This window comes from Colius striatus, chromosome Z (genome assembly GCF_028858725.1).
Source record: "Colius striatus isolate bColStr4 chromosome Z, bColStr4.1.hap1, whole genome shotgun sequence".
Classification (NCBI taxonomy): domain Eukaryota; kingdom Metazoa; phylum Chordata; class Aves; order Coliiformes; family Coliidae; genus Colius; species Colius striatus.
Genome location: NC_084790.1, coordinates 3936050 through 3960697, shown reverse-complemented (window position 1 = coordinate 3960697; position 24648 = coordinate 3936050). Strand labels below are relative to the sequence as shown.

Below are 24648 nucleotides of genomic sequence, written 5' to 3'. Positions count from 1 at the left end.
CCTTGGATTTTTAGACAAATAGAGTTTACTTTTAAACAAGCATGGCAAATGGATACTACAGGGCAACTCCAAGCCCTTAGAGGGATCCACTGCAGCAAAGCAAAGCACTTGCAGCCCACTGCATGGATCCCTGGGCAGGGTGCAAACCCTCTGCTGCCAACAAACCACATGTCATGGAAATTGTGTGGGCATCACCAGCCAATAAAATTGCCCCCAGAAATGTGGTATTGTCCCCTCGTTGACACCATACCTCATTAGCTGAAATCCTCCTAAAGCAGAACACCCAGTTCATCCTAACTGATCCAAGGGGTAAATAGAAATCAGAACCACGCTAGAAATTAAACATCAAATCACATCTGCAGAACAAGTTCAAGGGCTCCAAAGCCACTGTCACAGGCCACCACAGGCTGACTCGAGTCAAAGAGTGAAACTTTCCAGAGGAAGAATGATGCAAGCACTGGGGATTTTGTGCCCTAACACAGCAGCAGCTGCTTCCTGCTCCCTGACCAGAAAGGTGGGGAGGGAGCATTTGCCCAGCCCCGGGAGGCAGCATTTGCTCAGCCCCCTGCTTTAAAGCCACCGGATGGCTCCCGAGGGGCAGCAGCTGCTGGGGCACTGACAGCATCAGACCAGAGGCCTTTCCCTCCATCACCAGGCAAGTACATTTCAAAGAGCTTTGGCTACAGAGGAGGGGTGAAGCAAACTGTTAAGTATTATTGCTTAGTTTGTATCTCTCTTGGAAGGGAAATGAGTCATAGAATCATGGAATAGTGGGAGTTGGAAGGGACCTGTAGAGATCATCCCTTCCAACCTCCCTGCTACAGCAGGTTCCCTTAGATCAGATCACACAGGAACGTGTCCAGGCGGGTTTGGAAACCTCTGGAGAAGGAGCCTCCACACCCTCCCTGGGCAGCCTGGGCCAGGGCTCCCTCACCTCAGCAGTCAAATAGTTCTTCCTTATGTTTAAATGGAACTGCTTGTGTTCCAGCTTCTTTCTATCACCCCTTGTCCTGTCACTGGAGACAACAGAAAAAAAAAGTGCTGCCCCAACCTCCTGACACCCACCATTTAGCTATTTGTAAATATTAATGAGATCCCCCTGCAGTCTCCTGCAGGCTAAACAGCCCTGCAGCTACTACTCAAACAAGCCTATTAGCCCAAACTAAGTACATAAGACCTTTTTCCCCTGGCTGGCTCCACTGCATGAAGCACACGGTCCTCTGTGATGACAGGACAACCTTCCTACTCTCTGGAAGGATCAGACTGAGCCAGCCTCTTCTTTTGTTTTTAAGATCCTTGGGGGATCTCACCTGTCAAGAGGGATCAGTGTCTCCTCTGGAACAGGACTTGGTGGGGTAGTGTGTGGAAGAGGGGAAGACCTGCATGCTTTTCTTCTCTGTAAGCAGAGCAAGTTTTTTCACGTATAGAGCAAAGTTGTTGCTCGTCATGTCTTAGGTACACTGGCTGAAGCAAGAAGTACAACTGAACCTTTGGTTTAAAAACAAGCTGCAGCAGAAAACCAGCCCTGTTTTTCAGGACTCAGTTTAGTGGACTCAATGACCTTAAAAGCTTTTTCCAGCCAAACAATTCTATGGTTCTCTGATTTGTTTCTGCCTCTCAAAAACCCAATCCTCCTCTGCAGAGGACACAGGCAGAGCACCAGGGCATGCCCAAGCAGCTCTCCTAGGGTGAGTTTGATGTGTTTTGTGGGAGATTTGCCCTCAGAACAAACTCTGCTACTTCCCCCCTCCGCTGCCATCCTGCTCTGTGCCTCTCAGCACTTTCACTTCCTCGCAGTAAGAGCTCAATGAAATAAGTTTTCTAACACAGTGTTTTGAAACGAGGCTGAGGCACCCCTGTCAGCCAGGCAACAGGATGTGTGGGAAACAGACACACCACCTAAAACCAGCAAGAAATTGCTCAACCTTCTTTCTTTTCAAACTTCCCTCAGGGCAGCACATTAGAGGTTAAAGTATTTGGGACCATGATAGATCTTGGGTTAAGAGGCAATGTCTGGTTTAGTAATTAACATCCATGATGGTATGTGCTGGTATCTGACACAAAATCTCTTGACTGAAAGAACCCTAAGAAGATGCTGGCTGCATTCTTGGTCTCACAGGGACAAGGACCCTCATCAGCAAAGAGAATAACATTTCCAGCAAATCTAGGGGGCATCAAGAAGACAGTGGGCAGCAGGCTGAGGGAGGTTCTGCTCCCCCTCTCCTCTGCCCTGCTGAGGCCTCATCTGGAGTCCCGTGTCCAGTTCTGGGCTCCCCAGCTCAAGAGGGACAGGGAACTGCTGGAGAGGCCAGTGCAGGGACACCAAGATGCTGAGGGGACTGGAGCATCTTCCTTATGAGGAAAGGCTGTGGGATCTGGGGCTGCTTAGTCTGGAGAAGAGAAGGCTGAGGGGGGACCATATCAACACAAGTATTTAAAAGGTGTTTGTTAAAAAGAAGGGACAGCACTTTTTTTTTTGTTGTCATCAGTGAAGGGACAAGGGTTAATGGACAAAAGCTGGAACACAAAAAGTTCCACTTAAACATAAGGAAAAACTTCTTTACTGTAAGAGTGAGGGAGCCCTGGCCCAGACTGCCCAGGGAGGGTGTGGAGGCTCCTTCGTGGGAGGTTTCCAAACCCACCTGGACACGTCCCTGTGTGACCTGATCGAGAGGAACCTGCTGTAGCAGGGATCTGGGCTGGATGAGCTCTAAAGGTCCCTTCCAAACCCTCTGTACAACCTTCTGTTTGTATTTCAAGTCACCCTGCTTAACTTGTCTTGCCTCTTTCCCAAGGCAGGAGGACACTTTGCTTTGGTTCAGAAACCCATCCAGGAGAAGCAAAATGTTCAAAAAGATTACCCAATGCATCGCAAAGCAGATGGACCCGAGAGGAGACCTGGTCCCAGTGCACAGCATCATGGACCACGAACACTTCCGACCCCTCTGCCTGGTGAGGAGGAAAAAAGCCATGTTCCACTCATCTCCCTGCTACAGGCAGACATGGTACAGACTTGAGGATGTGCTGCTGCCTGGAGAAGAGGATAAGAGCATAGGTAGTGCCCATTACCCCGTTAAGTTCCCTATTTCCACAGACTAAAAACCGTTTGGGTCACTTGTGCCCGAGCTGTAGCACATCCCCTCTTGGGTGCACAGCAGTTATAACATTGAGTCTGTGTAATCATGTTTAAGATGTTGCATCGAATTATTTCAGAGTCCCTCTTTTCTCATGGAGATGGTCAAGATTTGAGGCAATTCACAGTCAAAAAAATCATCAGTGACAGAATTGACGGGAGCCTAAGCCTTGCTGTTGACTCTGCAAGTGTGGAGCTCAAAGGAGCTGCCTCCCTGTCTCACGGGTGGACCATCAAGCTGGAGAAGAACCACATCCCAGTACCAAAACTGGAGGCACTGAAGACAGAAAGGTAAGGCAGAGGCCAAAGGGAGAATGCACCCTCTGGTCATCCTCCTGTACCCCATGCCAGTGGCTTTTCAACAGCCAAATGCCAAGATTAAGACCTGAGAGCAGGGAAATGAGGTGATGAAAGATTGCTTACACAGCTCTGTAATGCTTCTAGATCTCTTTGTTATTCAGAAAGTGGGAACACCTCAGCAGGGAGACAAGTCATCTTTTCAACCTTGCTGCCTCAGTCCCCCTCAGACACAGGAGCAGAAGGCACTAAAGTACAGGAAGAACTGCAGCCCATTTTCTGCCCATTTATTGCCTCTGCCATTGCAATATTTACTCCTGTAACGTGAGAAAGGACACAAACATAAGGCCTCTGGCTCCCAGCAGACTTCAGTGCTTCTGTCACAACTCACAGAAGACGACACTTTTGAGTGAGATGTCGCATCCTTTTTCTCCTTTAGGAAGATAAACACCAATCACTCCTTCATTCAACAGCTACTGAGAACAGACCAGAATTTGTATGTGGTTCATGAAACGATAGAGACCTCAGAGGAGACCAGCTTTGAGGAATCCACCACGGCAGAGGGGAGCTTCATGACCCAGCTTTATGCCAAGTTTTCTGCAAAGGTTTGGTTGCTCCTCAGCCTCAGGGATCAGTCCTTCCCCAATATCCACAGGCCATCCAGGCCTAGTAAGTGGGGTTTTTTTATCATTGACCAGGGCTCCCGAGAGAGCAGACAAAGCATAACTATACCCAAGGGCTGCACCCTGGCCTTCAGGGCAATCCAGCTGAACATTAAAGATGTATCATGGGGTAAGTAACTCTCAGAAACTACAAGTTCCTGCATTCACGGAAGAGGAAAAACATTTTCTCAAATATTATTCAGCCCCTTGGCCAACTCTGGTTGATTTGCAAAGACGTGAGTAGATACAACGTGACAAATCACATGGGAAAAGGCCGTATGTAAGTTAAAAGAGCTACCTGGGAAAGAAGCGAGGTTTTGTGAGGACTTGGTAAGGAAATGAAATGAGGGTCCTGGGAGTCTCATCTCTAAATTTCAGGAACTGCAGAGCTCCTGTGGACAAACAGCACAGAGGACAGAGTGTTTGTTTCCCTTTTCCCCTCTCCTCTTCCCCAGAAGGAAAGAGACAGGGAAAAAACAGGGTAGCTTCAGTGGGAAGACTGGTGTGAGGGAGGGCTATGCTCAACAGGGGCATGAGAGCCACAAAGACTGCTGCAGGATTTGAGGAATCCCCACTTGATCTGTGCTTCAATAAGAGGTCCTATGGTGTAATGGTTAGCACTCTGGACTCTGAATCCAGCGATCTGAGTTCAAATCTCAGTAGGACCTTGAGGTTTCCTTTTAAAACTATTTTTTTTTCCCCCTCCACTCAGTGTTGGGCTCCTCCTCCCTACAAGAAAACCACTGAGGGGCTGGAGGGTATCAGAGCTGGGGAGCAGCAGAGGTAATGGGGGTGTTCAGCCTGGAAGAGACTGTGAGGGGAGACAGGAGCACTCTCTGCAACTCCCTGACAGGAGGCTGCAGTGAGGCAGGAGGAGTCAGGGGGCTGTCTCTTCTGCCAAGTGAAAGAACAGAAGGAAACTATGCCAAGTAGCCCCAGGGCAGGTTGAGGTTGGAGCTGAGGCAGAGCTTTTTCCCTGAGAGGGGTGTCAGCCCCTGCCCCAGGCTGCCCAGGCAGGTTGAGGAGTCCCCAGCCCTGGAGGGATCCCAAAGCCAGTAACAAGTGATAGGACACAAGGAAACGGGCTCAAGTTGCCCCAGGGCAGGTTGAGGTTGGAGCTGAGGCAGAGCTGTTTCCCTGAGAGGGGTGTCAGCCCCTGTGCCAGGCTGCCCAGGGAGCTGGGGGAGTGCCCAGCCCTGGAGGGATCCCAAAGCCGTGGAGCTGAGGTGCAGAGGGCCGTGGGTTAGTGGTGGGCTGGGCAGGGTGAGGGGAGGGCTTGGACTGCAGCAGCTTCAAGAGCCTTTCCAAGACAAAATGATTCTGATTCCCCTATGCTGTGCCTCCCACAGCTGCACAGGTCATGTGGCTTATCAGCTCTCTTTTTAATTTACTCCTACTTTAACACAGTTTTTTGCCTCAGACAAGGCAATTGACAGGAGGTGGAGGAATGATGAGTTTATAACTGCAGAAGTGTGCAAACACCAGTCTGACCTAGGACTAGCACACGAGATTTCAGAGCTGGCATACCCGTACCTTTGGACTTAAGAACCATCCTGGTAAAGAAACACCCATCCAACTTTCAGTATTTTTCCAAATCAGCAATATCCCTCCTATCCTGTTGCAGACTTTCTGTATTTCCGAAGATGCTGTTTAACGATCGTATCTGATGGTAAGCAATGTGTTTTCCTACTTCCACTTGCTTCTGCTCTGCCTTATCTGCTGAGGCCTCATCTGGAGTCCCGTGTCTAGTTCTGGGCTCCCCAGCTCAAGAGGGACAGGGAACTGCTGGAGAGGCCAGTGCAGGGCCACCAAGAGGCTGATGGTACTGGAGCATCTTCCTGCTGAGGAAAGGCTGTGGGATCTGGGGCTGTTGAGCTTGGAGAAGACTGAGGGGGGACCCTGTCAATGCTGATAAATCTCTACAGGGTGGGTGTCAGGAGGATGGGGCCAGTCTTTGTTTCGTGGTGGCCAGTGACAGGATAAAGGGTAAGGGGCACAAGGTGGAACACAGGAAGTTCCACTGGAATATTGGGACAAACTTGTTTGGTGCTGAGGCGAGAGAGCCCTGGCCCAGGCTGCCCAAGGAGGGTGTGGAGGCTCCTTCTCAGGAGGTTTCCAAACCCACCTGGACACGTTCCTGTGCCCCCTGAGTGAGGGGAACCTGCTTTAGCAGGGGGTTGGGCTGGATGAGCTCTGGAGGGCCATTCCAACCCCTCCAGGTTGGGGGAAGTTATAGGATTTTACCCACTTTGGGTAAGATGGAACCTCTCAGGACATGCACAAACCACTGAAGGTGATGTGTTTATTACAAAGTACTGCCTGTCAGCTGAGATGTGACAATAGTCTAGCTCAAAATTGCATATTGCTTTTGAAAACATCATATAGATGCTTCAATTTATAAATACAGAGGTGCCAGTGAACTTTTTTGTAGGACTGACATGTTTAGAAACAACATATTTGAACTGTTTTCACAGGTTTCTCACAAGGAAAAGTAAGTGCACTGGAGGCAGATGTCACAGAGAATTGTAAAGTTCTCTCCACGTTGTCTTCTGATCTGTTCATCATGTTTTTAAACACCATCAAGGCTGTGATGAGAGACAGGAACCTCTTTCAAGAGCTGACTCGCAAAGTAAGCAAAGTTCTTCTCACCACCAGGACTTGTAAGTACAGAGGCATCCAACCCTTAAGATTCTGTGATCCACAATCACAGAATAATTTTGGTTGGAAAAGCCCCTGAAGCTCCTGCAGTCCCAGCCCTGGGCCTCACCCTGCCCAGCCCACCACTAACCCACGGCCCTCAGCACCTCAGCTCCACAGCTTTGGGATCCCCTCCAGGGCTGGGGACTCCCTCACCTCCCTGGGCAACCTGGGACAGTTTAATAGCCCAGCTCTGTTGCCTGTCTCTGGACATGCTCCAGAACCTCAGGATCTTTCTTGTAATGAGGGGCCCATACCTCTCGTCTCATAAGTCACCTCTAGTGCACCACAACTCTCAGTTCAAAAATCCTTCACTCAGCACATCCGTCTCCATCACCACACAGAGAAAGAAGATGCTCAGGAGAGTGTCAAGTGCTGAAATACATCCTGACTTTAGTCTAGCAGATCTACCTGAAGGTATCAAACCGTTTAAAGGTCATATTCTGCCTTTAACTGGAGCCAGTGTGAGTGTTACAGCCCTCAATTACAGCCTCATCAATAGCTTTGGGAGTGGTGAAATGTACTACACAGACTGTTCCTTCTGTAGTTAGACAGCAGGGGACTATCAACAGCCCCTTCTCTCACATCCTGATGCTTCTCTTTCTTACACCTCTAGATGGAAGCAGTTCTTGATGGATCTGGTAGCTGTGAGCTGAAAACTGAAAGCCCGGACTTAAAAGAGCTGTTAAGCAGCTTACAGCATTCCTCAAGAGATCTTCTCCTCACGCTGGCAGGAGCAATCACCTACACTCTGGACGCGTTGGACGGTAAGGCTGTCTGGCCATTTGCAGAGAGAGATCCGGTAGCACCCGAGCATACCAAGAGCATTCCTACTGCCAAGCTTAGCATGATGCAGGGAACTTAAAAGAGCCATGAGAGACTTTCAGAGGATTCACAAAAGACCATCTCTTAGATCATGGGAATGGAGGTGGCTCATGTGAGAGCACAGATTGTTTGGTGACAGTAGCAGGGCAGCGGCTGCTGGGAGCACACCACCAAACAACCCCTCGGGTCCAAGAACGAGGGGGTCTTAGAAAACAGGGCTTGAAATCCCAACTAAAACTTGGGTGACGGTGGCCCAATCACCTCACAGTGCAAATTCCAGAGTTCTTTTCCCAAGGCTACCTCAAAGTGTGGTCTGAACCTCCCCTTGAGCCCCTTGGTCCCTACACTCAACGTTACAGTCGCCCGTACAGAGTAACAGCCACTCATCCCACTAGTAATTTAGTTTGAACCATCTGAAGAAGCCCTGACTGAACAGGCATTCCCTGCAAGACAGCTGATGGTCACCCTTCACACCTCACCAGTTGTCTCTGAAACACTGGTGGGTGGGTTTTCTGATCCAAACCTGGTTTAATTCTGCAGAGCTAATGGAGGATCAGCTGCTGCTGTTGCTGGAGTCCTTGGAAAAGAAGATCGTGTCCCAGCAGCTTAAGCTGGTGAGAGAGCATGCATCACATTTGGCTCAAAAGGAAGGGGCGGGGGGGGTTATTATTTTAAGTAGACCAACACTCAGATGATGATACAGGTAGCAGTGTCACGACTCATGCTGGGCTGGGGAGAAGGGACAGAATCATTGCTCCAGACTTGGCAGGGATCAAAATACTCACATCAACAGAAACCATCCCAAGACAGCAAGACCTAAGGTTTTCTAACAACTGTTTTGCTGATAACAAAAACACTAAATTGGGCACATTTCCTTGAAATGGTAGTCAGCATTTTCTGTCTTCTTTGGCTACTGATTTAGAAAAGGCAACACAAAAACACCAAACCCCACCCCACACTACGACTGCAAGTTCTTGGGACATAAGGAATTTACAAGAAACTGAGAACTGCATGATCATCTCACAGGGTGAAAAGCCCACATGTGGATTATTTAGCGTGCCTGTAAGACAGCAAAGCACCTCATAAGTCAATGAGATCATTTCACTTAACGACTTCCACAGATGGGAGCATAAAAATAACCGATTTTTGCTTTTTTTGTTGTTGCTGCTGTGAAGGTCAAGAGCATCTTGGAACAGGACATGGGACAGGGGCGTTTCAGCGTGGCCGCCAGCCTGCTCGCCTTCTCACAAGAGGAGGAACAGAACTTAACCATTGCAATGGTTGAGATGAGCGGAGTGAGGCTGGAGAAAGATGGGTCAGCTGCCTCTAAAGCAGGAGCTTTCTCAGCTGTAGCAGCCCTGTACGTGTCTCTCTACATCCTCAATCTTCTGAGCAACTCAGATTAGGGCACGTGCATCCTCCCATTAGGGATGACTTCAAGGGGATCAAATAATGAGGTGTCTGAAGGTCTCTTACTGCAAGCCAGTTTCTCTCTCCAAGTTGCAGCCTCATGTAGGTGAGCCACTCACTCCTTTTTAATGCTAAGGGGCTGCTTTGAAATGAGTGGGGAAAGCAGATTTAAGGCAGGAAGACATGTTCACTCCTGCAATTCATGACTCGAATAATAGAATCATTACAATTGGAAAATGACTTTAAAATCGAGTCCCAGCCTTCCCCTCACCCTGCCCAGCCCACCACTAACCCACAGCCCTCAGCACCTCAGCTCCACGGCTTTGGGATCCCTCCAGGGCTGGGCACTGCCCCAGCTCCCTGGGCAGCCTGGCACAGGGGCTGACACCCCTCTCAGGGAAACAGTTCTGCTTCAGCTCCAATCTAAACCTCCCCTGGGGCAATTTGAGCCCATTCCCTCTTGTCCTATCATTCATTAATGGAGAAAAGAGACGAACCCCAGCTCACCACAACCCTCTTTCAGGTAGTTGTAGAGAGTGGACATATCTCCCCTCAGCCTCCTCTAGACCAAATACCTCCACCTCTTTCAGCTGCTCCTCATAGGACTTGTTCTTCCAGACCCTTCACTAGTTCCATTGTCCATCTCCAGACATGTTCCAGAAGCAAAATGTCCAGAAAAATGTCTTTGGTGCTGAGGTGAGGGAGGCCTGGCCCAGGCTGCCCAGGGAGGGTGTGGAGGCTCCTTCTCAGGAGGTTTCCAAACCCACCTGGACACGTTCCTGTGCCCCCTGATGGAGGGGAACCTCTGTCTCTGGAGAGAGGCCAGCACAGGGCCATCAAGATGATCAGGGGACTGGAGCATCTTCCTGATGAGGAAAGGCTGCGGGACCTGGGGCTGTTTAGTCTGGAGAAGGCTGAGAGGGGACCTTGTCGATGCTGATAAACCCCTAATGAGTGGGTGTGGAGAGCATGAGTCTTTGTTTTGTGGTGGCTAGTGACAGGACAAGGGGTAATGGGCCCAGGCTGGAACACAGGCAGTTCCACTGGAACACAAGGAGCAAGTGCTTTGGTGCTGAGGTGAGGGAGCCCTGGCCCAGGCTGCCCAGGGAGGGTGTGGAGGCTCCTTCTCAGGCTTCCAACCCCACCTGGACACGTTCCTGTGCCCCCTGAGTGAGGGGAACCTGCTTTGGCAGGGGCTTGGGCTGGATGAGCTCTGCAGGGCCCTTCCAGCCCCCACCACGTGGGGATGCAGCATTTGAAAGCTGTGGGCTCTCAGAGCACTCAGACACACGCCTGGCAACGCGGCACCTCCACCACACCCCCACACCCACCGAGGGATAAGTTACACCATTTCAAGGCAGCGCTTCAAACACTTGAACAACAGCTTGACAAATAAAGAGCACAACTTCTTACTGAGTAACTGGCCGCTCTCAAAGGCAGCTTTTTACCCGGCAGATGCTTCCAGCCGCCCGGCCTCGAGGCCCAGCTCCTCTCGGGCTCCACAGCCCTTAGCCAGGGTGGTCACCGACGGCTCCTGCTGCGAGGGGAGCACTGCCCCGAGTCCCTGGGGGTGGATGGGGGTGGGAAGGGGTTTTGGGGCTGCGCCCAGGGCAGGCGCCGAGGCCGAGGCCGCAGCCCCTCACACCCTCCCTCAGCGCGGGAAGGGGCTGCGCATGCGCCGAGCCTGGGTTGGGGGGGTGCGCCCACACGACGGAAACACCCGAGAGAGTGGCGGAAACACCCGAGCGGTTGTGACGGGAATCTCCGAGGGAGCGGCGGAAACACCCGAGCGGTGCGAAGCGCTCGGCGCTCGGCCGCTCCGGCCTGGCGGCTCCCGGCGTGCCCCGCGGTTGTTGCAGTGTCACGGCCGGCCCGGCCATGAAGCAGGACGGCGCGTCCCGCCGCCGCGGCGACAAGGCCAAGGGCCCCCCGGCCCCTGATGCGCCGCCGCCTGCGCCCCCCGACGTGGAGATGCAGGAGGAGGTGGCGGCCGATGCGGCCGGGGAGCGGCAGCCGCAGCGGGAGCTTGACGCCATCACGTTGGAAGGTGAAAGGGGGGGTGGGGGGGGCGAAGCCGTGAGCGTTGAGGGGAGCTGGGGGAGAGGGGTCCCTGTGACAGGGATCAGGGTGTGTGTTGAGGGGTCTCTGGGGGCTTAGGAGGGAGAGACGGAGCGGGGCGAGCTCCAGGGAGTCTCAATAGGGGAGGGGGCAGCCCGGGGGGGGGGGAGGGAGAAGGAATTGGGGGACTATGGGGGTGTCTGATGCGGGGGTGGAGGGGAGTGAGGACATTGCAGGGGGAAAAGGGAGTTTGTGGGGTGCTGCGAGGGAAAACGGAGGAGGGTGTCTTTGGGGGAACCCTCGGGGGGGTCCCTGTGAGGGGCAAGGGGATGTACAGGAATACTGCAGGGGGGACCCCGCGAGGCTGCTGAGGGAGGCTGCAGGAAGAAGGGAACTCTGGGCACAGGGGTCTTCTCCAGTCCCAGCCTGGCCCAAACAGAAGCGGGCACAGGGTCAAGTCAGGTCACTGAGGCCACCGAGGCCATGCACCCCCTGTTCCCTGGGCACACAGAGTGTCCCTCTGGAGAGCCCCCGTGCTGATGGGGTGTCCCTGGTGCTCCCCCCAGATATCAAAGAGCACGTGAAGCAGCTGGAGAAGGCCGTGTCGGGGAAGGAGCCACGCTACGTGCTGCGGGCCCTGCGGGCTCTGCCCTCCACCTCCCGCCGCCTCAACTCCAACGTGCTCCACAAAGCCATCAACGGCTTCTTCACCTCCAACAGCACCATCAGGGACTTTCTCCTGAGCTTCCTGGAGGAGGTGCGGCCGCAGGGGAGGGTGAGGGGGTGCAGTGGGCAGCCCCTGAGGGGCTGCTGACCGGGGTGGGGTTCTCTGGAGATGGTTGAGGACGTGGTGCTTGGGAGTGTGTGAGGGATGGGCAGCAAACTAGCCATGAGCCAGCAATGTGCCCTCGTGGGGAAGAAGCCAGTGGCATCCTGGGGGGCATCAAGAAGAGAGTGGGCAGTGGGTGGAGGGAGGTTCTGCTCCCCCTCTGCTCTGCCCTGCTGAGGCCTCATCTGGAGTCCTGTGTCCAGTTCTGGGCTCCCCAGCTCAAGAGGGACAGGGAACTGATGGGGAGAGGCCAGCACAGGGCCAGCAAGATGATCAGGGCACTGGAGCATCTTCCTACTGAGGAAAGTCTGCGGGACCTAGGGCTGTTTAGTCTGGAGAAGACTGAGGGGGAGCCTTATCAATGCTGATCAATCCCTAAAGAGTGGGTGTCAGGAGGAATGGGCAATGCTGTTTTCTGTAGTGCCCAGTGACAAGGCAAGGACTAATGGACATAAGCTGGAACACAAACAGTTCCACTTAAACACAGGGAGAAACTCCTTTGGTGCTGAGGTGAGGGAACCCTGGCCCAGGCTGCCCAGGGAGGGTGTGGAGGCTCCTTCTCAGGAGGTTTCCAAACTCACCTGGACACGTTCCTGTGCCCCCTGATGGAGGGGAACCTGCTTTAGCAGGGGGTTGGGCTGGATGAGGTCTGCAGGGCCTTTCTAACCCCCACCATGCTGGGGTTCTGTGAGGTGGGTCACTGCAGCTCTCCGCAGGGATGGGACTGAAGTGCCAGCAGCCCAGGCTGCCTCTGGTCACCCCACAGGCAGAGCTGTCCCAGGGATGGGTGGCAGCAGCATGGCTGGGGCTCCAGCACGTCTCTCTCTTCCCCTTCCCAGTCCATGGACACAGAAGCTGAGCTGCAGTTTCGCCCACGGACAGGGAAAGCAGCCTCAGCCCCTCTCTTGCCAGAAGTGGAGACCTACCTCCAACTGCTGCTCGTCATCTACCTGATGAACAGCAAACGATACCCAGAGGTGAGACTCCTGCAGCTGAGCCCTTCCTGTGGTGCTCCTGCACCAGGCAGGGCCTGCAGAGCCCGGGCCACTGGCCTGTTCCAGCCCCACACTTCCCTTTGTGTATGGAGGCACCTCTGCTCTGACCTTTCTTCCCTTCCTGCAGGCTCAGAAGGTCTCTGACGACCTGATGCAGAAAATCAGTTCCCAAAACCGCCGGGCCCTTGACCTGGTAGTGGCAAAGTGTTACTACTACCACTCCCGCATCTACGAGTTCCTGAACAAACTCGACGTGGTCAGGAGGTGGGTTTGGGCTCAGAAGGGTCGTAGGGTGAAAGAGCAGCGGAGGCTCCTGTGCCCTGGTGAGCAGGACTTGCTGTCTTCCCTTCCCTGAGCCCTCTCTCCCCTCCCTGCAGCTTCCTGCACGCCCGGCTGCGGACGGCCACGCTGCGGCACGACGCCGATGGACAGGCCACCCTCCTCAACCTCCTCCTGAGGAACTATCTCCACTACAACCTCTATGACCAAGCAGAAAAGCTCGTCTCCAAGTCTGTGTTTCCCGAGCAGGCCAACAACAACGAGTGGGCTCGGTACCTCTATTACACAGGTGAGACCCACAGCGTGCCCCCCGAGGGCTCCCGGTGGAGACGGGGCTGGATTTGAAGCTGCATCTAGGGGGGAAGGGGTTGGATTCACTGAGGGGCTTTGCCAACCCCGTTCCTGCTTGGGCACAGGGCGCATCAAGGCCATCCAGCTGGAATACTCAGAGGCCAGGAGGACCATGACCAACGCGCTGCGGAAGGCGCCGCAGCACACGGCTGTCGGCTTCAAGCAGACGGTGAGCAGGGAAGGAAAGGGGGAGGTTTAGGGGGGCTTCAGTCCTTCATGGGATACCCAGGGAAGCTGCCTTGTGACTCATGGATCTCTTTCTGCTCCAGGTGCACAAGCTGCTCATCGTGGTGGAGCTGCTGCTCGGGGAGATCCCTGACAGGCTGCAGTTCAGGCAGCCCTCCCTCAAGCGGTCGCTGATGCCATATTTCCTCCTGACTCAGGGTACCTCGAGGGAGAGGGAGGCACTGGGGGGAGCGGTGAGGGGGTTCTCCTCTCAGTGGGATTCAGCTGCAGACTCCAGGAGGAGGATTCTCCCCTCAATGCGACTTGGCTGCTGACTCTTGGAGAGGAGGATTCTTTCCTTCATGGGACTCGGCTGCAGAGTTTTGGGGAGGAGGGTTCCCCTCCTTGATGCGACTTTGGCTGCTCTTGGGGAGCAGGAGGCAGCTCTAAAGGGAAGGGAGTGGGAGCTTTGCCCCCCCTGCTTGCTCCTTTCCCCCAGAACCACCTTCTCTCCTCCAGCTGTCAGGACGGGGAACTTGGCCAAGTTCAACCAAGTCCTTGATCAGTTTGGGGACAAGTTCCAGGCTGATGGCACCTACACCCTCATCATCCGTCTGAGGCACAACGTCATCAAGACGGGTACGGGACGGCTGCTGGGCTGTGGGGGTCCCTGTCAGGGCTGGTGCCACCAGCACATGAGCCCAGGGGCTGCCTGGCCCCAGGGGCTCCACTCTCCTCCCTCCCCACAGGGGTCCGTATGATCAGCCTCTCCTACTCCCGCATCTCCCTGGCTGATATTGCCCAGAAGCTGCAGCTGGACAGTCCAGAAGATGCAGAGTTCATCGTTGCCAAGGTATCTGTGTGTGAAGTCCCAGCCCCTTGACCCCTGGGCTCTCCCCTCGCCCTGCTGCCCTCTGCCTCAGCCTCACAGCGCTCTCTTCCTCTGAATTTCGCTCAAAGTCCCTCCAGGAGACGCTGAGGACTCTCAGGGCATTGAGTCTCCTCTCTGTGTCACCTCTGGGGGACACTGAGGGTTCTCGGGGCCCCCTGTCTGTGCTGTGTCCTGCGCCCTGTCACCTCAGGCCCCCCACCCCTCCCCTCTGACGCTGCCCTGCCCCTCGCAGGCCATCCGGGACGGGGTGATCGAGGCCAGCATTAACCATGAGAAGGGCTACGTGCAGTCCAAGGAGATGATTGACATCTACTCCACCCGGGAGCCCCAGCTGGCCTTCCACCAGCGCATCTCCTTCTGCCTGGACATCCACAACATGTCAGTGAAGGTGAGCACAGCGGGTCCCTTGGGGCAGGGCAGGGCAGCCCTGACGCCTCCCTCACCTCACACCTGCTCTCCCTTCTCTTTGGGTTGTTTTTTTGTTTCCCTAGGCCATGAGGTTCCCACCCAAATCTTACAACAAGGACTTGGAATCTGCAGAGGTGAGACCTCAGCCACGTCCCTGCAGCCCAGCAGCCACCAAAGCCACCAGCAGGACGTGGCTTCTGACCCCCAGCTGCCCCCAACTTCTGCCTTTGCCTTCCAGGAGCGCCGGGAGCGTGAGCAGCAGGACCTGGAGTTTGCAAAGGAGATGGCAGAGGATGATGATGATGGTTTCCCCTGACCCTGTGGCCTGGTTCTGTCTTTTTTTATGTGTCCTTAGGGAAGATGCTGTCTGAGCAGAGCTCCCCCCACGCAGCCCCAGTTGCCCCTCCCCATTCTGCCTTTCTTTTATAAATACCTGCATGTCTGTCCAGGGGGAGGGGGGCAGGGGGCTTCCCTGGGCCTGCAGCCATTGGCCCTGCTCCTCCCTCCCCCTGCCCCCCACGGTGGGAACCCCCTTCCCCAAGAAACAAACATTGTTCTACGGTCCTTTGGGGTCAGGGTGGGGGCTGAGCCCGGCCGAGGCACAGACGAGCCTGTGGCTGTGGGAGCTCCCGGGGCATCAGGGCTGGGGCAGGAGCGTGGGGCCCCCCCAGCAATCACAATAATATTGGGGTCAAACTTTGTTAAGCTTCAATTATGACTTTTAAAATAAAAGTTGGAAAAAAAAAAAGACAACACAACCCAGCCTGACTTGTGCCTGCCCCTGGGGCTGTGGGGCTGGGCACCATGGGGGGCTGGCTGGGGATACCTGCTCTGCTCTGATGGGCTGGAGCTGGGGACACCTCTGGCACAGAGCATTCCTTAAGGGACTGGGACTGGCCCTGGCAGCTCAGGGATGGGGGGCTGGGGGACCTGTGGGAGCAGCCCAGAGCTGAGTTGGGGCTACCCAGGGCTCGATGGCAGGGCAGGGAGTGCTGGACAGTACTGATGGCCCCAGTCACAGAATCACTTTATTTGGAAAAGCCCTTTAAGCACCTGGAGTCCAGACCCACTAACCCACGGCCCTCAGCACCTCAGCTCCACGGCTTTGGGATCCCTCCAGGGCTGGGCACTCCCCCAGCTCCCTGGGCAGCCTGGCACAGGGGCTGACACCCCTCTCAGAGAGAAAGTTCTGCCTCAGCTCCAACCTCAACCTCCCCTGGGGCAACTGCAGCCCATTTCCCCTTGTCCTGTCATTCATTACTGGGGAGATTGACCCCCAGCTCCCTGTCAGGGAGTGTCAGAGAGTGCTCCTGTCTCCCCTCAGGCTCCTCTTCTCCAGGCTGAACACCCCCATTCCGTCAGCCCCTGCCCAGCACCCTTGTGCTCCAGCCCCTTCCCCAGCTCTGGCTACACTCCAAAGGCCCTGATAACTCAGCTGCCCCCTCTGCTCCAGCTTGCAGATCCTCTGTCTCAGAACTCTCTCTGTTCTGCTGCTGGGCACAAAGGCCAGAGCAGGGTTTATCAGGACCAGCACCACAAGTGTGGATCTCTCACAGGGGTCAGGCTGAGTCCTGCTGGTGTCCCTTACAGCCACCTGCCCTGGGGAGCAGTGAGGATGGGGGACATGCAGCACTCCTGGGAAGGTCCCACCAGCAGCTGGGACCAGCTGGGTTCATTCTCTGGGAAAATCTGGGAATGTCCCAACGTGACTGCGCCGACAGCCGGGGGCTGAGGGTCAAGTATGGGGCTGCCCCAGGATGATGGTTGCAGCCCAGCCCAGCTCCATGGCCAACCCTGACATCCCTGGTGCTGAGCAGAGCACAGCAGAGAGTCCAACCAGCACCAGGGAGCGACAGATCCGGCCCTGGGGACACAGGGACACCCCAGAAGTGCTCAGGAAAGGGGCTGAGGGTGCCTGGGTCGGGCCTCGTGGAGAAGGGTGGCCACGAGACAGAAGCTCAGCAGGGCGGGTGCCCAGGACCGGGCTGGTGGGGGGAGGTTGTGCTGGGTCAGCTCTGCCACCCACACCCCGACACTCACAGGGTTTCGGGTCCAGCCACCACTTCCTTCCTTGGAATGCTGACGGGGGCTTTGGGCCCCACCAGATACTGATTCACGTTTCCCCTGCCCCACTGCCACCCCGATTCCTGAAAGCACCAAGCTGCTGAGCTGACAGCTCTGCTCTGGGGAACACGCCGGTCGCTCGGGTGCCCCACGAGGGCCCTGACTTCCCCCAGCTGCAGGCAGGGCACACGCAGCACCCCGGGCAGTTTCTTCCAGGAAACCCCATGAACGGGCTCCACTGCTGAAGCCCTTCCACGCAGCCCAAGAACGAGGCAGCGCTGCCAGGTCCTGGCAAGGGAGGTCATCAGTAGGTTTCAGTGGGTGGTGCTCGTGGACAGGACTGCAGCTGGAGGCTGGGGCTGTGGCTGTGGGCTGAACCCCACGGGGTGTGTGACCCACCCCAGGGCCCACCGTGGTCTGCAGGGTCCCTGTCCCCATCACCATCCCCACGGTGTGCAGGAGGGCGGCCACAGGCTCCGGGCTGGGGGACAGCGAGGCAGACATCCCCTGGCCCAGCATTGCCCTGGGGTCGGGCTGCCTGGAGCCCACCTGGTCCTGGGGCTGTGGGTCAGGAGGGTGCCTGCAGTGCCCTGGGTGTCCCGTGCCGGGCAGGAGCTGGCCCAGCTGGCAGCAGCCCAACAAGTGAAACTGGGAGCACTTGCGGGAAGCGGCACGAGCCAAAATTCCCACGTCAGCGCCGCGGGGCCTCAGCAGGGCAGGGAGCAGCCGGCCCCGCGCCCGGGGCTGCCCTGGCAGCCGCTTCCCCGAAAGGGACAGGCGGGGTTGCCCCCTACCTGGGGAGTGTTGGGCCCCCCATGCAACCAGGTGCACAACCCAGCCCCATGGCACCCAGCAGGGCAGGATCTGACCCCTGGGTGCCGAGCTGGGGTGCCGTGTCCTTAGGCAAGTGCCTGGATGGGGGCTTCACCTTGGTCACCTCCAGCTGGTCCCAGCAGCATCATGAAGGTCACACTGCCCGTGCCCACCCTGGTGCCAGGGTGAGGGGCTCAGGCAGGCGAGATGGACTGACGGGCTGGGGATGGTGACGCAGTCGCCAGCTGTGAAATGCCACCGTCCCTTCGCCTGGTCACCTATGAGTGACCCTGTGGCACTGGCCACCATTCAGAGAGGCAGGAGCCCTGCCAGTGGGTTAATGAGTCACTGAGTCACCACCAGCACCCGTCCCAGCCCCCGCCGCAGTGCCAGGGCTCCGCTGCGCTCCCATGGCAGCACCGAGGGGCACGCTGCCCACCAGCCTCAGGAAAACCCCACAGGCAGCGAGGTGTGGGCAGCTCCGGCAGCCCTGGTCTCCCTTGGATTTGCATGTGGGTGATTAAGACAATGAGGCAATCCTTTGGGTTGCCACATCGGTGTGAATCCCCGGAGCCCGCTATAAATGCCCTAATCGATGAGGCCCCGCAGACCCAGGGCAGGAGGGAGCTGTGCCGGGCTGGGCCGAGCTTGCAGAGAGGAGGTGACACCGAACCAGGCACCATGTGCTCCCTCACACGTGAGTACCAGCAGCCCCAGCACCCACAGCCCCCACAAACCCCCATAAACCCCACTCTACCTGTAGCACCCACTGCACCCTCAGAGCCCCAGCTGTCCCACAGCCTCACTGGGATGGAGGGAGCACACGGTCCCTCTGCCCCTTTCGAGGGGTCTCTGCCCCTTCCTCGGGCTGCGTTGGTGCTGCCATGCTGGGGGTCGCTGAGCAGGATGGGTGCTGAGCCGCTGTCCCGCAGGCACGCTGGCACTGCTGCTGGGCACGCTGGTGTGGGCACCATGGCGGGTGCTGCACGGGGCACCGCTAGCCGAGCTCTCGGGGGACCAAGACTTCCAGCTCTTCCTGCACAAGAACCTCGAGTTCACCCGCAAGATCAAGGGGGACGTGGCCGCACTGCAGCGTGTGTTGGTGAGTCCCCCGGTGCCGTGGTGGGGGGACACGGTGGCTGTTGGTGCTGTGGGGTCGCAGATAAGGTGACCTTCCCCTCCCCAGCCTTATCGGCACCACAAGGCCACGGTGTCCCCTTGCAGTTCGGGGTCCCTGGGGCACCCAGGGGGGCTGTGGTCACACACAGCCCTTGGGGACACGTGGGGATCTCCCCAGGGTACGCACCAGCCGGGGCAGCTCTTGCCCCATCCTCATCTTATCCACCCACCTTGTCCCTTCCCTCCCCTTGCTTGGGCGGTGGGGGGTTCCTGCACACCAGGGACGGGGTGTTGGATGGGCAGCAGGGTCCTCCAGCCACCCTGACCTCATCCCCTTTGTCCACAGTGTGACACTTTCCAGCTGTGCAAGGAGGAAGAGCTGCTGCTGGTGCAGCAGAACCTGGGCATCACCCAGGCACCGCTGGAGCGGTGCCATGGCCGTGCCTTCCAGCCGGTGAGTGCCAACAGCCCACCCCTTGCCACGAGCCAGCCCATCCTCAGCCCCACCACCACCCTGGGGCAGCCCAAAGGCTGCCAAGGCTGTGCCCAGCCCCACTGACCACGCTGTGCCCATCCCCAGGAGAGCTGCTTCAGCCAGATCCGTGACGGGCTCCTCACCTACCACAGCTCCCTCGCTGCCGTCGCAGAGCTGCTGCCTGAGCACGCCGGCCTGGTGGAGACCCTGCAGCTGGACACTGCCAACCTCTCCTCCAACATCCAGCAGCAGGTCAGGAGAGGAACAGGGGGGTGATAGGATGGGTACGGGGGAGCTCTGCGTCCCTAAGGGGATGGGGAAGGGACGTGGGGCTCAGCATCCCCAGGAGCACGTTGGTGCTGGGGTGCCAGGGGAGCCCCGGGGTGCAGAGCTGATGCCACTGCCTCTGCCCGGCTGCAGATGGAGGACCTGGGCCTGACCACGGTGACGTACCCCACGGAGGACCAGAGCCCCCTCCCCACCTTCCCCTCCAGCTTCCACCACCAGGTCGGCTGCTTCGTCATCCTAGCCAACTTCCAGCGGTTCCTGGAGACGGCGTACCGGGCGCTGCGGCACCTCGCCCACCTCTGAGCCCTCGGGGCCCCGCGATATCCCTCCCTATTTATTTCCTCCTTCCCCTCCCCCCCCCCCCCCCCCCCCCCCCCCCGCCCCGGGAGCCTCCGGCTTTTCCGCTTATTTAATATTTATCGCTATTTAACGTTTATGTGGCCGGGGATGCTCCGTGCCCCCCCCCGACCCGAGCAGGGCGGGCGGCTGTGCCGTGGCATCGCGCGCGGCTCCGTCCGCGGGCAGCATCACCCTTGTTTAATATTTAAACAAAAGCGTATCTCTACTAGGAGGTTTGGGAGCTGGGCTGAGCCCCCGCAGCCGTGCCCAGCCCCAGCACTGCGTATGCCTCAGTTTCCCCCCGCGTCGGGCTCGAGCGGGGTCCTGCGGGTACTCCCCCCGCAGAATCCATCCCGCTTCCCCGCGAAGGGAAACTTCTGTCCGATGAAGATATTTCAGAGCAGCATCTCCCTGGGCTGCAGACGGCCGGGAGAGATATAAGGGGATTATTTCTATGAGCTACATCGATGTTAATTCATATTTATTAGCCATTAGGTGAGAGGGAGTGAGGAAAGGAGGGCGATGCCATGGGGAGGCAGCACCAGGCTTTTCCAGAAGCCCCCCCCAGCCCTTTTGAAGGAGGCTGCGTCCTCCTTCCTTCCTTCCTTCCTCAACTCCATCTATTTATTGCAGTTTAACTTATTTGCTGGCGGCGCGCGGGACCCGGCGGGACGCGGCGCGGTCGGTGCCGGCCCCGGCGCAGCCCCCGCGCTCATGGCCCCGCGGCAGCTCCCGCTGGACCACGCAGCCGGTTCGGAACCGTCCCAGCCGGCCCCCGGCGGCACGTTTTGTACTGTATTTATTGCTACAGCTGGGCCAGCCCCGGAGAAATCCAGGCTATTTATATATATATATATATATATATATATATGTATACACGTGTGTGCGATAAAAATGGAAATAAACTCTATTTTTGCTCCAGAGCGTGGCCTTTCCTGCTGCCCCGCGTGGGGAGGGGACACGCTGCGTGGCTGGGGTGTGGGGGCAGAGACTGGGCACCTTCGAGGCCGGGCTGTGGCTGCCGGCATCGGCTCAGCGGCTCCCGGTCCCGATGGAAACTTCACCCCCCGGCCTCTGCGATGCTGCACAAGCACCCCCCGCCCCGGGCTGGGAAGTCCCCTCGAGTGGCTGCTCCGGGGGTGGCAGCTTCCTCCCATGCCCGGCCGCGTCTCTTGGGTAAGAGCCGGTTCCTAGAAAGCGCCGGAGCCCGCGGGCAGCGCCGGGCGGCAGCGCGGGGAGCGGCCCCGGCAGCGCGGGACCCCCGAGCCCGGCACCGCGGGACCCCCGAGCCCGGCAGCGCCGAGCAGCCCCGGCCCACGCCGGGAGGCTGAGCACGGGGGGAAGGAGCGCTCGGGGCCCCGCGGAGCTGAGCTGGGTGCTGAGCTGGCTGCGGGCAGGGTGGGCGGCAGCCGGGGTGGTCCCGGCTGGCCACGGAGGGATGCACCGGGAGCCCTCCCAGAGCCGCCACAGTGGGAGTGGGTTTCTGCAGTGAGGAAGGCAAGGCGGGTGGAGAGATGTGCCCCGCAGCCGGCCCACGGCCTGTCCCCATCCCCCCGTGGGTGTTTGGCCACCGCGGGCTGTCCCTGCGTTCCCAGCCTTGCACCAGCCCCGTTTCCTCCCCTCTGTCTGCTGACTGCTGGCATCCTCCCGCCCAGCCAGGCTCCGGGGATGCAGGGAGGGGGTCCTGCTCCAGCCTTCCCCCCCTGCCCCCTGCCGTTTCCAGCTCAGGGAAGGCGCAGGGACAAGGCTGAGGTCCCACTGCCCTCACTATGGTCCATCGCCACCATCGCTGTGCAGAAGCTGCCCTTTGGCTGCACACCCCGGGCACGGTGGCTCCCAGGAGAATACAACCTGCCAGAGCCACTGCTCCTTCCTCCCCCACCTTATCAGGGAGGGTTTACTTACAGGAAACCCTCTTCTCCCGCTCCAGCCCCTTCCTGGAAGGTGAAGCCCTGGGCACCAACAGCAAGCACAGTGCTGCTGCTGGCAAATATTGACAGAGCTGGGGAGGCCAAGAGCACCGGGGCCTGCTCTTTGCTCCAAGCTAACGATAAAGAGCTGGCCTCAGGCAAGCAGCATTGCTACCAGCCCAGGGTGAGGTGCCTGGGCAGGGGGAGGCAGGGGAGCAGCACTGGCCACAGCACAGGATGGACACTGAGCCCTCCACTACAGTAGCCCTTGCACCAGCCACTCTGCTGCACCCTGTCCCGTGACCTGCTCCTCTGCCACCCTGCTCCATCTGCCCTCCTGCCAGGGGCCAGTGTGTGCCAGCCCGTGGCCAGCTCTGGGCTGCACTCACAGGAGGGAGCAGGAAGGATGCTCAGTGTGTAGTGGTTTTGCCTGGGCCAGGTTTTGGTAGTCAGGGGAGCTACAGGGGTGGGTTCTTTAAACAACCATCTGCCAGCAGCTTCCCCTGTAGCTGACAGGGCTGATGCCAGCTCAGTCCTAAGTTGGACCCACAGCTGACCCAGGCCTGGCCAAATAGTGATTGAAGAAACTGTGTGAATAACGTATTGGAGAAGGGGAAGAAGTTGCTGGGCAGCTGCTGAACAGCAGCAACAGGGAGTGAGAGTGTGAGAACATCTCTGCAGATGGAAGGGGAGGAGGGTGCTTAGGCCCTGCAAGAAAGGCTCCCCTGTGCCCTGGGGTGAGGACCATGGTGAGGCAGCTGTGCCCCTGCAGCCCATGGAGGCCCCTGGGAGCAGAGACCCACTGGCAGCCCGTGGAGGAGCCCACGCTGGAGCGGGTGGATGCCTGAAGGAGGCTGTGACTCCATGGGAAGCTCACCCCAGAGCAAGCTCCTGGCAGGACCTGGGAGCCTGTGGGGACAGAGGAGCCCAGGCCAGAGCAGGTTTGCTGTCAGGACTTGTGACCCTGTGAGGGCTCCAGGCTGGAGCAGTTGGTACCTGAAGGACTGTTCTCCTGTGGGTGACCCACGCTGGGGCAGGGTGTGAGAAGCTGCCCCGTGACAGGCCCCAGGCTGGAGCAGTTGGTGAGGAGCTGCAGCCCATGGGAAGGAGCCACGCTGGAGCAGTTGGTGAGGGACTGTCTCCTGTGGGAGGGACCCCACAGTGTAGCAGTTGGAAGGGTGAGGAGGCCTCAGCCCGAGAAGCAGCAGCAGCAAAGTCCATCTGTAATGAACTGACCCCAACTCCCATCCCCTGCACTGCTGAGAGGGAAGGAAGGAGAGTCCTGGGCAGAGGGAGGAGTAGGGGGAGGGTGTTTTAAGATTCAGTTTTATTTCTCATCTCCCTGTTCTGATTGTTCATCAATAAATCAAACCCTTTTCTCCCCATGTTGAGTCTGTTTTCCCATGAAGCCAATCGCTGAGTGATCTTCTTGTCCTTACCTTGACTCATGAATCTCTTGTTAATTTCTCTCTCTCCTATCCAGTTTGGGAAAGGGAGTGATAGAATGACTTGGTGGGCACTTGGCAGCCAGTCAGGGCTAAACCACCACAGTGTGCCATGGCCAAGGACTGGCCATCATCCAGACCATGCTGAGTGCAGCACTGGGCGTCTCTCCCTCCGGCAAAGCCCGTGGGCAGCCAGGAGCCAGGCTCACATAGGGCTGTTCCCCAGCTAGCATTGACCCAAACTCTGCAGCCCTGCCCTGGGATCGCCTCTCCCACTGCACACCCAAGGCTTTCCCTCCAAAGTCTCCTGAATAGGGGCTGTGAACCCCCTAAGGGGGGCAAGAGGCACAGCCCAGCCCCAGGGACTCACCAGAGACTGGGCTCAGAGCCAAGGTCCCCCAAGGGAAAGCTGCTGCCCAGCTCCCCAGCAACAGCTTCCCCCTTCACCATGAGTCAAGAAGAAAACATAAACGAAAGGAGCAGAGCTGAAGCAGCCCTGCCACCCCCTCAGGCTCAGGGCTCTGTGACAGTTTCAGGTTTCACCACCAAAGCAGCTGATCATGTGCCAGGGCAGCCCTGCCACGGAGCCCCTCCCGGCTGGCAAGGCAGTGGATACTCACCAGGCACCACGGCCGTGCTGAGCACGGGGTGAACTCATGCTCACGTGGAGGAATTTCCAACAAGAATTTGCCTGCAGCATTGAGCGTTGCAGGAAAGCACCTTGGATCCACACAGACACAGCTCTGCAGCCAGAGTGCTGCAGGCAGCACATCAGCCTCCCTGCTTCTCCCTCCCCTGCACCAACACACAGCCCAGAATCCCAGAGTCCCCAAATAACTGGGGCTGGAAAGGCCTTGCAGAGCTCATCCAGCCCAATCCCCTGCTAAAGCAGGTTCCCCTCACTCAGGGGGCACAGGAACGTGTCCAAGTGGGTTTGGGAACCTCCCACGAAGGAGCCTCCACACTCTCCCTGGGCAGCCTGGGCCAGGGCTCCCTCACCTCAGCACCAAAGCACTTGCTCCTTGTGTTCCAGTGGAACTGCCTGTGTTCCAGCCTGGGCCCATTACCTCTTGTCCTGTCACTAGCCACCACAAAACAAAGACTCATCCTCTCCACACCCACTCATTAGGGGTTTATCAGCATCGACAAGGTGCCCCCTCAGCCTTCTCCCGACTAAACAGCCCCAGGTCCCGC

The 24648-nt window shown here is 57.5% G+C and overlaps 3 protein-coding genes and 1 non-coding gene across 5 annotated transcripts; all 4 read left to right on the top strand.

Annotated features, from left to right (window-relative positions):
• The first annotated feature begins 546 nt into the window (after positions 1 to 546).
• Positions 547 to 10444, top strand: GSDMA (gasdermin A). 2 transcript variants are annotated; one of them, XM_062018168.1, is made up of 10 exons: positions 547 to 655; positions 2800 to 3055; positions 3214 to 3424; positions 3870 to 4035; positions 4129 to 4222; positions 5717 to 5761; positions 6567 to 6721; positions 7406 to 7556; positions 8155 to 8228; positions 8790 to 10444. In XM_062018168.1, the coding sequence occupies exons 2-10, from the start codon at positions 2845 to 2847 to the stop codon at positions 9018 to 9020; spliced, it is 1338 nt and encodes a 445-aa protein (XP_061874152.1). In that variant the 5' UTR covers positions 547 to 655; positions 2800 to 2844; the 3' UTR covers positions 9021 to 10444. The 2 variants fall into 2 exon arrangements, with proteins under 2 accessions (XP_061874152.1, XP_061874151.1); XM_062018167.1 differs by having other exon boundaries at positions 547 to 659.
• TRNAQ-CUG (transfer RNA glutamine (anticodon CUG)) lies at positions 4689 to 4760 on the top strand. Its single transcript has one exon. It is a non-coding gene; the product is annotated as a tRNA-Gln (tRNA).
• A 413-nt stretch (positions 10445 to 10857) lies between the features above and the next one.
• On the top strand, positions 10858 to 15746 carry PSMD3 (proteasome 26S subunit, non-ATPase 3). Its single transcript, XM_062018273.1, has 12 exons — positions 10858 to 11071; positions 11649 to 11839; positions 12751 to 12888; positions 13034 to 13170; positions 13284 to 13474; positions 13602 to 13705; positions 13806 to 13920; positions 14221 to 14340; positions 14451 to 14554; positions 14826 to 14981; positions 15085 to 15135; positions 15240 to 15746. Exons 1-12 carry the CDS (start codon positions 10903 to 10905, stop codon positions 15315 to 15317), a joined length of 1554 nt encoding a protein of 517 aa, XP_061874257.1. The 5' UTR covers positions 10858 to 10902; the 3' UTR covers positions 15318 to 15746.
• Positions 15747 to 18505: 2759 nt separating this feature from the next.
• Positions 18506 to 20063, top strand: CSF3 (colony stimulating factor 3). Its single transcript, XM_062019521.1, has 5 exons — positions 18506 to 18575; positions 18811 to 18980; positions 19344 to 19451; positions 19578 to 19724; positions 19893 to 20063. Exons 1-5 carry the CDS (start codon positions 18560 to 18562, stop codon positions 20061 to 20063), a joined length of 612 nt encoding a protein of 203 aa, XP_061875505.1. The 5' UTR covers positions 18506 to 18559.
• The last annotated feature ends 4585 nt before the right edge of the window (positions 20064 to 24648 follow it).

What these genes read in the sequence shown, in the direction of transcription:
- GSDMA (XM_062018168.1), top strand. Translation starts at nt 2,845, where the DNA reads ATGTTCAAAAAGATTACCCAATGCATCGCAAAGCAGATGGACCCGAGA. An exon ending in CATTAAAGATGTATCATGGG is followed by an intron (nt 4,223 to 5,716) that starts GTAAGTAACTCT and finishes ATCCTGTTGCAG; the next exon opens with ACTTTCTGTATTTCCGAAGA. An exon ending in CACTCTGGACGCGTTGGACG is followed by an intron (nt 7,557 to 8,154) that starts GTAAGGCTGTCT and finishes TTAATTCTGCAG; the next exon opens with AGCTAATGGAGGATCAGCTG.
- PSMD3 (XM_062018273.1), top strand. Translation starts at nt 10,903, where the DNA reads ATGAAGCAGGACGGCGCGTCCCGCCGCCGCGGCGACAAGGCCAAGGGC. An exon ending in TGACGCCATCACGTTGGAAG is followed by an intron (nt 11,072 to 11,648) that starts GTGAAAGGGGGG and finishes TGCTCCCCCCAG; the next exon opens with ATATCAAAGAGCACGTGAAG. An exon ending in TCCACAACATGTCAGTGAAG is followed by an intron (nt 14,982 to 15,084) that starts GTGAGCACAGCG and finishes TTGTTTCCCTAG; the next exon opens with GCCATGAGGTTCCCACCCAA.
- CSF3 (XM_062019521.1), top strand. An exon ending in CCGCACTGCAGCGTGTGTTG is followed by an intron (nt 18,981 to 19,343) that starts GTGAGTCCCCCG and finishes CTTTGTCCACAG; the next exon opens with TGTGACACTTTCCAGCTGTG. An exon ending in ATGGCCGTGCCTTCCAGCCG is followed by an intron (nt 19,452 to 19,577) that starts GTGAGTGCCAAC and finishes GCCCATCCCCAG; the next exon opens with GAGAGCTGCTTCAGCCAGAT.